Source organism: Sceloporus undulatus, chromosome 4, assembly GCF_019175285.1.
Source record: "Sceloporus undulatus isolate JIND9_A2432 ecotype Alabama chromosome 4, SceUnd_v1.1, whole genome shotgun sequence".
NCBI lineage: Eukaryota > Metazoa > Chordata > Lepidosauria > Squamata > Phrynosomatidae > Sceloporus > Sceloporus undulatus.
In genome coordinates, this window is record NC_056525.1 from 234,418,858 (window position 1) to 234,431,271 (window position 12,414).

At 40.6% G+C, this 12,414-nt stretch overlaps 1 protein-coding gene across 2 annotated transcripts in view; it reads right to left on the bottom strand.

Moving 5' to 3' along the window:
• Positions 1 to 4,938: 4,938 nt before the first annotated feature.
• Positions 4,939 to 12,414, bottom strand: part of ATAD2 (ATPase family AAA domain containing 2) — a 31,232-nt gene continuing 23,756 nt past the window's right edge. For both annotated transcript variants that reach the window (XM_042465652.1, XM_042465653.1), the window contains 9 exons: positions 12,165 to 12,300; positions 11,856 to 12,052; positions 9,203 to 9,362; positions 8,888 to 9,010; positions 8,148 to 8,300; positions 7,553 to 7,948; positions 6,980 to 7,113; positions 6,565 to 6,693; positions 4,939 to 5,524 (listed from right to left, as the gene is read on the bottom strand). In XM_042465652.1, coding sequence (XP_042321586.1) covers positions 5,492 to 5,524; positions 6,565 to 6,693; positions 6,980 to 7,113; positions 7,553 to 7,948; positions 8,148 to 8,300; positions 8,888 to 9,010; positions 9,203 to 9,362; positions 11,856 to 12,052; positions 12,165 to 12,300 — 1,461 coding nt within the window. In that variant the 3' untranslated portion in view covers positions 4,939 to 5,491. The remainder of the gene's footprint in view (positions 5,525 to 6,564; positions 6,694 to 6,979; positions 7,114 to 7,552; positions 7,949 to 8,147; positions 8,301 to 8,887; positions 9,011 to 9,202; positions 9,363 to 11,855; positions 12,053 to 12,164; positions 12,301 to 12,414) is intronic.

Genomic DNA, 12,414 nt, shown 5'->3' on the forward strand with positions numbered 1-12,414 from the left:
CTATGTTCAGGTTATTTTGAATGATCTTGGTGAAGACAAAGATAGGCAATTAATTCTTTGTAATCAGCCCTTTCTTGTTTAACACACCTTTTATCTCCTTTGTACTATATCCAACCACACTTCTAAACCATCTCTTGCGTCCAGCCTATCTAAATATTTCTCTGCATTGGTCTAAATATTTTTTAGAATGCCTTCTCACCATTATTGCTTTAACCCTACTAGCTAGCTAAATGAACTTGCATCCTCTTTTACTGAACCTTTCCTCATGCGTACTATATACCTCAGTGCTTCAGTGCACATCACTATGTGATGTCATGCCAGGAGCTGGCAAGGTTTATTTCCCAATCTGTTTTTCTGGAAATGTACTGATATCTCATAGAATCATAGAATCATAGAGTTGGAAGAGACCGCAAGGGCTATCCAGTCCAACCCCCTTCTGCCATGCAGGAAATCCAAATCAAAGCATCCCCGACAGATGGCCATCCAGCCTGTTTAAAGACCTCCAAGGAGGGAGATTCCACTACATTCCGAGGGAGTGTGTTCCACTGTCGGGCAGCCCTTACTATCAGGAAGTTCTTCCTAATGTTGAGGTGGAATCTCTTTTCCTGCAGCTTGCATTCATTGTTCCGGGTCCTAGTCTCTGGAGCAGCAGAAAACAAGCTTGCTCCCTCCTCAATATGACATCCCTTCAAATATTTAAACAGGGCTATCATATCACCCCTTAACCTTCTCTTCTCCAAGCTAAGCAGCCCCAGCTCCCTAAGTCGTTCCTTGTAGGGCATGGCTTCCAGACCCTTCACAATTTTAGTAGCTCTCCTTTGGACATGCTCCAGTTTCTCTATATCCTTTTAAAATTGTGGTGCCCAGAACTGGAAACAATATTCCAGGTGGGGCCTGACCAGAGCAGAACAGAGTGGCACTATTACTTCCCTTGATCTAGACACTATACTTTTATTGATGCAGCCTAAAATTGCATTTGCCTTTTTACTTGCCGCATTGCACTGTGCATTTCATTTTTCCATCCTAAGTGCAGAACCTTACATTTCTCTGTGTTGAATTTAATTTTGTTAGCTTTGGCCCAGCTTTCTAGTGTATTCAGGTCATCTTGAATTTTGATCCTGTCCTCTGGGGTATTAGCTACTCCCCCTAGTTTGGTGTCATCTGCAAATTTGATGAGTATGCCCCCAATTTTGTCCTCCAAGTAATTGATAAAGATGTTGAATAACACTGGGCCCAGGACAGAGCCCTGTGGGACCCCCCTGGTCACTTCCCTCCAGGATGAAAAGGAGCCAATGTTGAGCACCCTTTGGGTTCAGCTGGTCAACCAGTTACAAATCCATGTAACAGTTACCTTGTCTAGCCCACATTTTAGAAGCTTGTTTGCAAGAATGTCTTGGGAAACCTTGTCAAAGGCCTTACTGAAATCAAGATATACTATATCCACAGCATTCCCTTCATCTACCAAGCTGGTAATTTTATCAGAGAAAGAGATCAGATTTGTCTGGCATGACTTGTTTCTCTGAAACCCATGTTGACTTTTTGTGATTATGGCATTGCCTTCTAAATGTTCACAGGCTCTCTGTTTAATGATCTGCTCCAGAATCTTTCCTAGTACTGATGTCAGACTAACTGGACGATAATTGTTGGGATCCTCTTTTTTCCCCTTTTTGAAGATAGGGACAACGTTTGCCCTCCTCCAGTCTGCTGGGACTTCTCCTGTTCTCCAGGAGTTCTCAAAGATTAATAATAATAATAATAAATAAAAGCTTTATTTATATACCGCCCTTCGAAACATCAGGGCGGTGAACAACAATAAATATAACAATACAATACAGCGTAATAAAAACAATATTATTATTATTGCCAATGGCTCCAATATTACATTTGCCAGTTCTTTTAATACTCTTGGATGTAGTTCATCTGGTCCTGGAGATTTATATTCATTTAGATTAACAAGGTATTCCTCTACTATCTCTTTACTTATTCTGTGCTGAAATTCCCCTATTCTGTCCTCTGCTCCATTATCCTCAGGTTGAGCACCCTTTGCCTTTTCTGAGAAGACTGAGGCAAAGAAGGTGTTGAGTAATTCTGCCTTTTCTCTGTCCCCTGTTAGCATTTTGCCATCTTCTCCACAGAGTGGCCCTACCATTTCCTTCTTCTTACTTTTGCTGCAGACATATCCAAAAAAGCCCTTTTTATTGTTTTTAACCTCTCTAGCAAGCCTGAGTTCATTCTGTGCTTTAGCTTTTCTGACTTCACCCCTACATGTGTTTGCTATTTGTTTGAACTCCTCTTTGGTGATTTCTCCATTTCTTATACATGTTCTGTTTAAAAGTCAGCTTAGTTGAAAGTTCCATCCTGGTTTCTTGAGAAACCTCCCATTTTTCTTCCTCATTGGATCTGTTTGGAATTGTGCCTTCAGTATCTCCCTTTTGAGAAAGTCCCATCTGTCCTGAACTCCCTTATCTTTTACTATTCCTGACCATGGGTTCACCCCCAGTATTTCTCTAAGTTTACTAAAATCCGCTCTCCTAAAATATAGCAGGCGTGTCTGACTCTGCCTGGCTTCTCCTTTCCATTTTATAACAAACTCCAAGAGAACATGGTCACTTCCACCTAAGGATCCCACCTCTTGCACTCCATTAAATAGGTCATCCCTGTTGGTTAGGATCAGATCCAAAATAGCTGGCCCCCTTGTTGCCTCTTCCACCTTTTGGACAATGAAACTGTCTCCAAGGCAAGTCAGGAATTTGCTAGACCTTGAGGATTTGGCTGAGTTTGAATTCCAGCAAATATCAGGATAGTTGAAGTCGCCCATCACTACTACATCTCTCTTTTCTGACTGTGTGGTCATCTGTTCTAGAAAGGCATCATCCAATTCCTCCGTCTGACTCAGGGGTCTGTAGTAGACTCCCACAATAACATCCTTGTTGTTTCCCTCCACTTTAATTTTTATCCAGACACTCTCCTTCTGGCTTCCAGGATCGATGTCCTGGTTCTCTTCACTGGTGTAAATGTCCCTGATGTATAAGGCTATTCCTCCTCCTTTCCTGTTTGGCCTATTTCTCTTGAAAAGGTTATACCCCTCTATTTCCACCTTCCAATCATGAGACTCATCCCACCAGGTTTCAGTGAGGCCTATTATATCATATTTGCTTTGTTGTACTAGGAGTTCAAGTTCAGCTTATTTCCCATACTCTGTGCATTAGTGTAGATACATTTAAGACCGTGTTCCCTTTACTTGCTGCCTGTGCAAACATTTTTTTCTCCCACTGTTGGGTCCTTGCACTGTTTGTCTTGTTCCCTCTATGACAGTTTGGCTATTTTCTCCATCCCTGCTGTCTCCCTACCCCCCACAATTCAGTTTAAAGCCCTCTTGATCAAATTCTTGAGACTATTGGCAAAAATGTTTCTGCCAACTGGTGTGAGATGCAACCCATCCCTTGCCAGAAGTCCTTCCTCATGGAACCTCAGTCCATGATCCAAGAATCCAAACCGTTCTTGGCAGCACCATCTACAGAGCCAGTTGTTTACATCTGCTATTTTCTTCCCTTCTGGACCATGCCCTTCGACTGGGAGAAGAGATGAGATGACAACCTGTGCATCCACCTCTTTCAACTTCCTACCCAAAGCCTCATAATCTCTTATGATATTCTGAAAGCTGTGCCTTGCAGTATCATTGGTTCCCACATGAACCAAAAGAAAGGGATAATGGTCAGTGGGCTTGACCAGTCTTGTCAGCCTCTCTGTCACATCACGGATCTTTGCCCCAGGGAGACAGCACACCTCCCGAGACATCTTGTCAGGCCTGCAAACCACTGGTTCAGTGCCTCTCAGCAAGGAGTCCCCCACGAACACCACACGCCTCCTCCGAGGCTTAGCAGCGGCTGTTCCCTTTGGTGGTACTCCCAGGGTCTCCTGCTCTGTCCCTGCTGGTCTTCTTCATCATCTCTGATAACAGAGATTCAAATTGATTCTGTAGCTGCAATCTCCCAGAACGTTCCCTGGTTTTCCTAGTTCTGTGTGCGACTTTCCTCCAACCATCTACTTCTGTAGTATGTGAAGTGACCTCCTCCCCCCCCAGCAACCTCCTCTGTGTTTCCTGTTCACGACCATCTTGTCCGTTCTGGTCAGGAAAACCTCTTGCTCCCTAGGATGCTGAAGTGTAGCTACCTGGGCCTCCAGCTGCTGTATTTTCACTTCTAAGAGGGGCACCAACTTGCACTTAGAGCAGGTGAAGTTCCCCATATCTCTAGGCAAGAATACAAACATCCCACAAGTGTTGCAGGTGACTGCAGCAGGGCCTTCAGTGTCCATACTGAAAAGTCTTAAGGAGGCACTGAACAAGACTGTGGGCTTCCCCTGCTAAACACCGGTGTAAAGAATCCCTGTGGGCCCCCGTTAAAGAGCTGTCAACTGGGACTCTAGTTATGTACAGCGCTCCTGGCTACTAGCTAGTTCAGAGGCAAGTCTCTGATGCACTTCCTCTGAGCAAAGTTCCCACAAGCCCCTTAAGGAAAAAAGCACCCCTCCCAGCCTGCTTTGCAATTAGGCTTCTAGCTCCTCCCACAGCAGCAGCCCAAGTTGAAAAGTTTAGATCTCACCAAGCACAAGGACAAAGAAGATCAGCCTTTCCTCCTTGGAGAAATGAAGTAATCTGGCATCCAATAGCCCACCAGTCCACTGAGCACCATTAAGGGAGTAGTACAGCTTAGCTGAACCTCTACTATTGTGGTTTTGAATGATCTCTTAAGTGTTTTGGAGATCTGGCCCTCTTGACTTTCCCTTTCAGTTTCCTTTTATCAAGCCCCCTTTGAAATGTCTCCCTTAAAAGACAACTGCAATCATGGGCATTTGTGGCACTTCTTAAATTCCCCATTCACCAGATAGCTATTGTTCTGAACAGTAATAACGAAATGAATTGTCACTCAGCCAGTCTTAAAGAGTACATAAATTTATTTTATCCCTTAAAATGTAACACAATTTTATATTACATAACATTTGGAGAAGCAAAGAGATCTTACACCAACACTACAAGAATTAGTGTAGTGATTTGTCCAAAACCATATGGGATGTTAAGATATCAAATTTATTTTTTTTAATACAGGCTCAACATATGTACATGATTTGTTTTGGATAAATTATTATTTTTAATTAAATTTACAGGAAAGAAATGGTGCTATGTACACATATTTTCAGAACCTCAATACCCCAAACAAAAGTAATTGGGGGATATTCTATTTTAAAAACATATTAGCACCAGATAGAGATAAATTTTTAAAAAAGAAGGAAAATCCTAACACACATTATGAAGACAGTCAGGCACAATGGTGAGGCCACTTGCCCTCTTTAGTTCTAGCTTCAAAGCTATGGCTTCTTCACCCACACTGGGTACAACTGAGAACATTAAATCATTTAAATCTATTATATACAGACATGTGGCTTCAAATTAATTATCAGCAATGTTAACAATCAGATTTTATAAACAGAACTAATTGAAAGCTGCAATTTCTCTTGAAATGTCCTGAAAAAAGGAGAAAAAAACATCACTGACAAAAATAGTGACATGGCGATAATCAGGCTTTTCTGCTAAATACCTTATTACTGAATTATCTTCTGATGTTTTGACATTCACAGATTTTCAAAGAGGTTGGACAAAGTCATCCCACAGGCAGTTTTCAGATCCAGTGGGAAGAATAATCTGATCTCTCTTTTACACTTCCATTCACTGCTCACCACTGTTATGCACAATCAACCTTCCACATTTGCGGCTTTGTCTTTTGTGGATTTCCTTATTCAGATTTGACTAATATGTAACTCTGCTGGAAGTTGATCATAGAGGGCCTGAACAGACAAGCCAAAATAAAGCTGCTTCAGGTCACTTTGGAGGTATGCTGTTTGAATGATGCAGGCGTCCTAAGAGGCCGGAAACTGCGCCAAAACCACGCTCCAGTCCTAAGGACTGGAGCACAGCTTTGAAGCAGCTTCTGGCCTCTTAGGACGCATGCATACCTCCAAAGTGACCCAAAGCAGCTTTATTTTGGCCTTCTGTTCAGGCCCACAGTCACACTGGAGGATCTAGAGAGTCCTAGAGAACACATCTCTAGGCATCTGTAGACCCTCCAGCACAACTCTATGGTCAACTTCTGGAAGATATGGACCACAGAATTGTGCTGAGGAACTACAAACTCCTATACTTTCCCCAATTTTAATGATGTCAGGAAGCCAAAAGACATTCATGAAGGGATTCAGTCATGGTTCCTTCAATTTTGTTTTGGAATGACAAGGGGGGAAAAATCACACCCAACATTCACTGTCACAGATTTAGCAACCTCCCTATCTGGTAAGCAGGAAAAACAATGTTCTGGAAATCTCTCATTAGCAAATATAGGATTTTAGTAGCTTAGTTCCATATCTGTACTATTTCTTCTTTAGAATGCATTAGGACTTCAAATGTTCCATGTGATCTGTACAGCTTAACCTCAGCATCATATTCAAAATGACATTTCAGTTAAAATAGACTACAGGAACTCTAATAATACAGTGGGATGCAAAATACCATACCTGGATCAATTTGGTTTTGTCATAGTCTTTTCGATGTCGATAAATACATTGACTGAGCAAGGCGTAAAGTTTTTCCAACTGAAGTATATTGTAATTTCTGCTTTTCTCAGTAACAATTTCCAATAATTCCTGGAAAAAGAGAAATAAAAAACAACTCTTTTTAGAATATAGACAGAACACAATGAAATTACAATGTTTAGGCCCACAGGAAGAATGCGTGTACATATGCACTAGAATTTCTCCGTTCTGGCTATGATGAAACCTGAGATTGACTCAATTCATTATATTGTTTAAAAAAGATTAAATACTCAGGTATCAGTTCCAGTTATTCCAGTCTAAAGATGCTTTTTAAAAATATTTTATTTCTTTGTTTATTATTACTTCAGCATTGAGAAAAAAGAGAGTATGTACATACATTAAGCTTTTCATAATCCACAATCAGGGGAGGTGTTTGCTCTGAGAGAATCGCCATAGCTCTTTCAACACTGATGAGATGCTGCTGTTCCATCTGGGAGCGCCTAGCACGGGTCATGCGAAGTATACATACATCTAAAGTAACAAAAACAATGCTGGAATGACTATAAATACATGACATATGAGGAACATAATGATCTACAGTAGTAAGTATGTGTGTTATAGGCTGCATCCATGCTGCAAAACTAATTCAGTTTGACACCAATCTAACTCAATGTTATGGAATTCTGGGAACTGTAGTTTGTTGTGGAACCAGAACAATGGTAGCTTACAGTGTTTTTAACTGCATTTGTCTGCATTGGTAGGGGAAGAATAGTATGTGTAGGAAAATTGGAAAGCAAGATAGGTAGATAATGACATTTGTTTTAAGGTCCCATTTCACAATTATTTTGTCTTCCAGGCTGCAATCCATCCTAAACCCACTTACCAAGAAATGAGTACCAGAATGCCAAGGGGAAGAGGAACCAAGGAGAACTATGTATCCAGACAGGCTAGCAAATGACTTTCCACATACCTTGAGCATTCTTATCTGATGGATGATCCAGTGCATCTCCATTACATCCTTTGCTCTGTTCTGAGCAGTCAGTATCTTTGTTGTCCTTCTCAGATCTACACTTAGCATTACCATCAACAGTTTGCTCTTTATCATTCTCTGTATTAGGTTTCACATTGTTGTACTGTACTGAAAACACAGTTTGAGATTCTACTACTGAAGTTTCTGTTATTTCAGCTTCAGCTTGCTCGATGCTGGAGTCATGATTTTCCATACATTCTTCTCCATCAGTTTCTGCTTCATCTTGTTCTTCTCCTGGAGCTTTATTCTCTTTATTGAAGTGAGAAGTCTTCCTTCTTTTTGTTAGGTTACCCAGGCACCATCGGCTCTTTCTTCGCAGTTTTCTCTTGGATAAGGCTAAATACAGATCAAACTCATTTTAGTTTCATCTTTCCCCAAAACAAGAAAGATCAGAACAAGTGGTGAGCACAACATGCTTGTGGTCACATTCAGTCCACAATTTGTGTACCTGTTTAAAGGATTGGGATTTCCAAGAGATTGGAAGGTTATAAATCTGTAAAAACCTATCAAGAAATACTGATAAAGTAGCACTCACCATTAGAAATGGAGGGAGAACTAGAATCTAGAGGTATTGGAGGGTTTTTCAGTTTCTCACTACTTTCAGGATCCAGTTTCTTGCGTTCCAAGGTGGTGTTTTGCTTCGGCATTACATAATAGTAAGATGGAGCATACTTTGAAGAGCTGCAACCTTTGAAAGAAATAAACAGCTGTTGGCATCTTTTACTGATCTTATACTGTTATTCTTGCCAAGAAAGCCCTATGACAGGGTCTTAGGGTCCCCATAATTCAGAAATGACATGCAGGTACACAACAACAAATATGAATGCATGTTTATGTGTCTGGGATCCAAAGGGCTGCATGTGAATTATGTCTTTCTAGCCCCACTTCCCAATTCTCCTTTGCATTCAAGAGGCTGTAGCTTGAAATTGGGCTATACTTCATGTGAGAGTCTGTTAGGCATATTCTTTGGATGTTCAACATATAGGCCTGTTACAGACTGCCAAAATAAAGCTGCTTCGGGTCTCTTTGGAGGTATGCTATTTAAATGATGCATGGGTCCTAAGAGTCCGGAGGTCACGCCAAAGCCACATTCCATTCCAAAGTACAACTTTGGTGCAGCTTCCGGACTTTTAGGATGGATGCATCATTTAAACAGCATACCTCCAAGGAGACCCGAAGCAGCTTTATTTTGGCAGTCTGTAACAGGTCATTATCTCTGTAAAAAGAATATTGCACTTTTAAAAAATGTATTAAATTATGAGAAAGTGCACACACCTCTTTTTTTACGAGACTCCTTAATTTCTTCACAAAGTTGTTCAAAGTCTTCATCCATCTCCTCTTTAATTATTGCATAAGCTGTATCTCTGAGTGAACATGCTCTGTGTCTAATGAGGCGATCTAAAATTGATATACAGAAGACAGATTTCATAAGTTACATCAGCAGCTCAAAAAAGAAATGTACACTAACTTTCAGATAGTATTGCAACCTCCTTGCTGCAGTGGTCATTTATTTAAAAATGAAGACTTTTGTACAAAATAGCTTATCTTCTACCGAAACATTTGTGTTAGAATTGTGTATTAGGCACTTACCACCAGGGTCTCTGTCTGGATTGTATTCTAATGCATTGCTACAGATAAGATCAATATCTTTCAGATATTCTTTGGCAGATAGATATTGGTGAAGATCTATTTTTGAAATAACAGTTGAAAGATCCATTGGTTGCTTGATAACTGAGACATAGTCTGGTACCTAAGAATATAATGAAAGAAGCAAGCTTAAAAGTGTCACACTTAACTAAAGTAAACCAGTTGGCCCTCCATTTTTGCAGGATACCCCATCCCATAGGCTTGATTGAGGCACCCCCCATGCGTGCAGCCAGGGTACGCATGCCATTAAAAATAAAAGAGGTTGCCCCTTTGCTGATATTCAAGGTTACGGAGGTGTTTTAAGAATGAAGAAAATTTAAGAAAAATTCATCTCAACCTGAAAAATTACTTGTTAATTTTGGGCAGGCATTTTTTGAAAATTCAAGATAAAGGCAGAAAAAGCAAAAGGTTGGCCTGTTACAGACTGCCAAAATAAATCTGCTTCGGGTCTCTTTGGAGGTATGCTATTTAAATGATGCCTGGGTCCTAAGAGTCCGGAGGTCGCGCCAAAGCCACACTCCATTCCTAAGCACTAGAGTGCAGCTTTGGCGCAGCTTCCGGATTCTTAGGATGCATGCATCATTTAAACAGCATGCCTCCAAAGAGACCTGAAACAGCTTTATTTTGGCTGTCTGTAACAGGCCAACCTTTTGCTTTTCCTGCCTTTATCTTGATTTTTCAAAAAATGCCTGCCCAAAACTAATGTCTTTTGTCAATCAACAAAGCCCCATTGTGACTAGAGTCCTTCTAATTTTTGAATGATGAGCCAGATTACCATATTCATTATTTACTATGAAGGTGTATTCTAGATTGTTGAGAAGAATACACACCCTGGATTTCTCATACCATTGCCCAGACAGCTGGCAACACAAAGTCTCATGTTATCCAAATGAAAAGTTGAATCGACTCCTCTCAGTTTTGCCATCTTAGCCATAAGGTTCCCGAATGGCTCTATGCAGGTGCAGGAACACCCACTTGTCAGATTCAGAGACCATGAAGAAGTTACACAGACCATCACAGGCTGAAGAAATGGGAGAAGGTGGATTCAAGAATCATAGAGTTGGAAGAGACTGCAAGGACCATCCAGTCCAACCCCCTGCCATGCAGGAAATCTCAATCAAAGCATCCCCGACAGGTGGCCATCAAGCCTCTGTTTAAAGGCCTTTAAGGAAGGAGACTCCACTACACTCCGAGGGAGTGTGTTCCACTGTCGTACAGCCCTGTCAGGAAGTTCCTCCTAATGTTGAGGTGGAATCTCTTTTCCTGTAGCTTGTATCCATTGCTCTGGGTCCTAGTCTCTGGAGCAGCAGAAAACAAGCTAGCTCCCTCCTCAATATGACACCCCTTCAAATATTTAAATAAGGCTGTGATATCACCTCTTAACCTTCTCTTCTCCAGGCTAAACACCCCCAGTTTCCTAAGTCGTTCCTCATAGGGCATGGTTTCCAGACCTTTCACCATTTTACTTGCCCTCCTTTGGACATGCTCCAGTTCCCCAACATCATTCCTCTCAATCACCCAGAATGTACCTTCATAGGTAGGAAAAAGAACTGAAGGTTGAGCTGGAAAATCAGTTCAACTTTTCATTCAGATATCACAAGATTTTATGTTACTTCCTGTCTATCTCTAGGCAGTGAGAGGAGAAAACCAGGATGTGTGGATTCCTTCTCTAACTAGTGGTAAATTTTTATTTTGCATGTAAGAAAGTCCCAAGTTCAGTTTCTGCTGTCTCCAAGTTAGAAGAACTAAATTAGCAGGTTTTAGGGGGAAAACCTCTGCTAGAGACTGTAGAGCTGCTGCTAGTCAAGGCAACCAACACTGGACAAAGATAGACCAATGGTCTGACTCATACAAGACACCTTTAAGTGTTCATGAACCCTCAAGAAGTTTACCATTAAGGCACAATGCAAGCACTCAACTTTATTATGTCTCTTATTACATGTATGAAGAGCAAGATTCGAATGGAGTCACATACAAGATAATCCGTGCAGATGACACTATTTTCTCCTCCCTCCCAGTCTTAAAGAAGTGAACAGTAAGCCAGAAATCCTTTAAGGGAAGGTCAGTAAGAGAAAAGGCAGACATGCATACTAGACAAAGTACTATGTCTTTCCGCTTCATATAGGTGGCGAGAATGAAGCATGGGCATGAAAATGACAGAGGAAGAAAGTTGAAGCAAGAGAGCAAGCATTCTTGTAAAGCAGGTAACCAGGAACTGGGTAAACATCTCATATTCAATTTACCTATACCTACTACAAGGGTCTAATTTTGAGAGAGGGATACATTTCACAGGTTAGATCATTATGTGCATATCACTAAACGAATGGCAAGATGCTGAAGTGGCAATGTTGATTTCCAACTTTGAAAGTTTTAAATCACGTTTTCCTTTCTATAGATATTTATTTAATTCCTGTGAAATGAAGCACTCACTTTGGATTGCATTTCATTACTTTTCATGCCTACTGCATCCACATCAGGGAAAATTATACTTAAATTCATATCAAAGGTAATTAAATCAGTCAACTATTTTATCAGAAGACAAGTGAAGTGCAAAATTTATTACTTTGTTTTTGTGAAATAAAATTTTAACTGTTACCTCATGTAAGTCAACTGGTTTTGTAAAGGCCCTGAAACGCTTGTCAATGGCAAGCCTGTGAGTAACACTTCTTAAGAAAATCCTGAGTTCACGTAATGTATCTTCTTCTTGTTCCTCAAGTTGTTTGATCTCCTCTTCTGTTAACTGCCTTGGTTCAGGAGGCAGTGCTACTGGTAAAATTTCTAAACTCTGCAAAACTTAAAATAAAAATTAGAAGTTTAGGGTGGTCTCCCATTTGTAGCTCCCCTGTAATGCTACAATATTTACAACCCCCTGCCCCTCTACAGGCAATTTACTGCATATCCTAACCTGCTTTCTTTTTTGATGCAGGTGGTTTAACAGCCTGGTGAAGAAGTAAATCCTTAAAGAATTTTCTTCTCTCTTCAACATTCGGCGAATAGACATCAAAAACCTCTCCATAATCTTTGGCAAATAGATCTTGTACCTAAAAAAGGAAAAGTCATTGAGAAGTAAAAATCAGCAAAATAATGAAATGTTTAACAAAAGAAGAGTGATTATCACATGACAAAAGATCAAAGTTGCAAGATTATGCTCACTA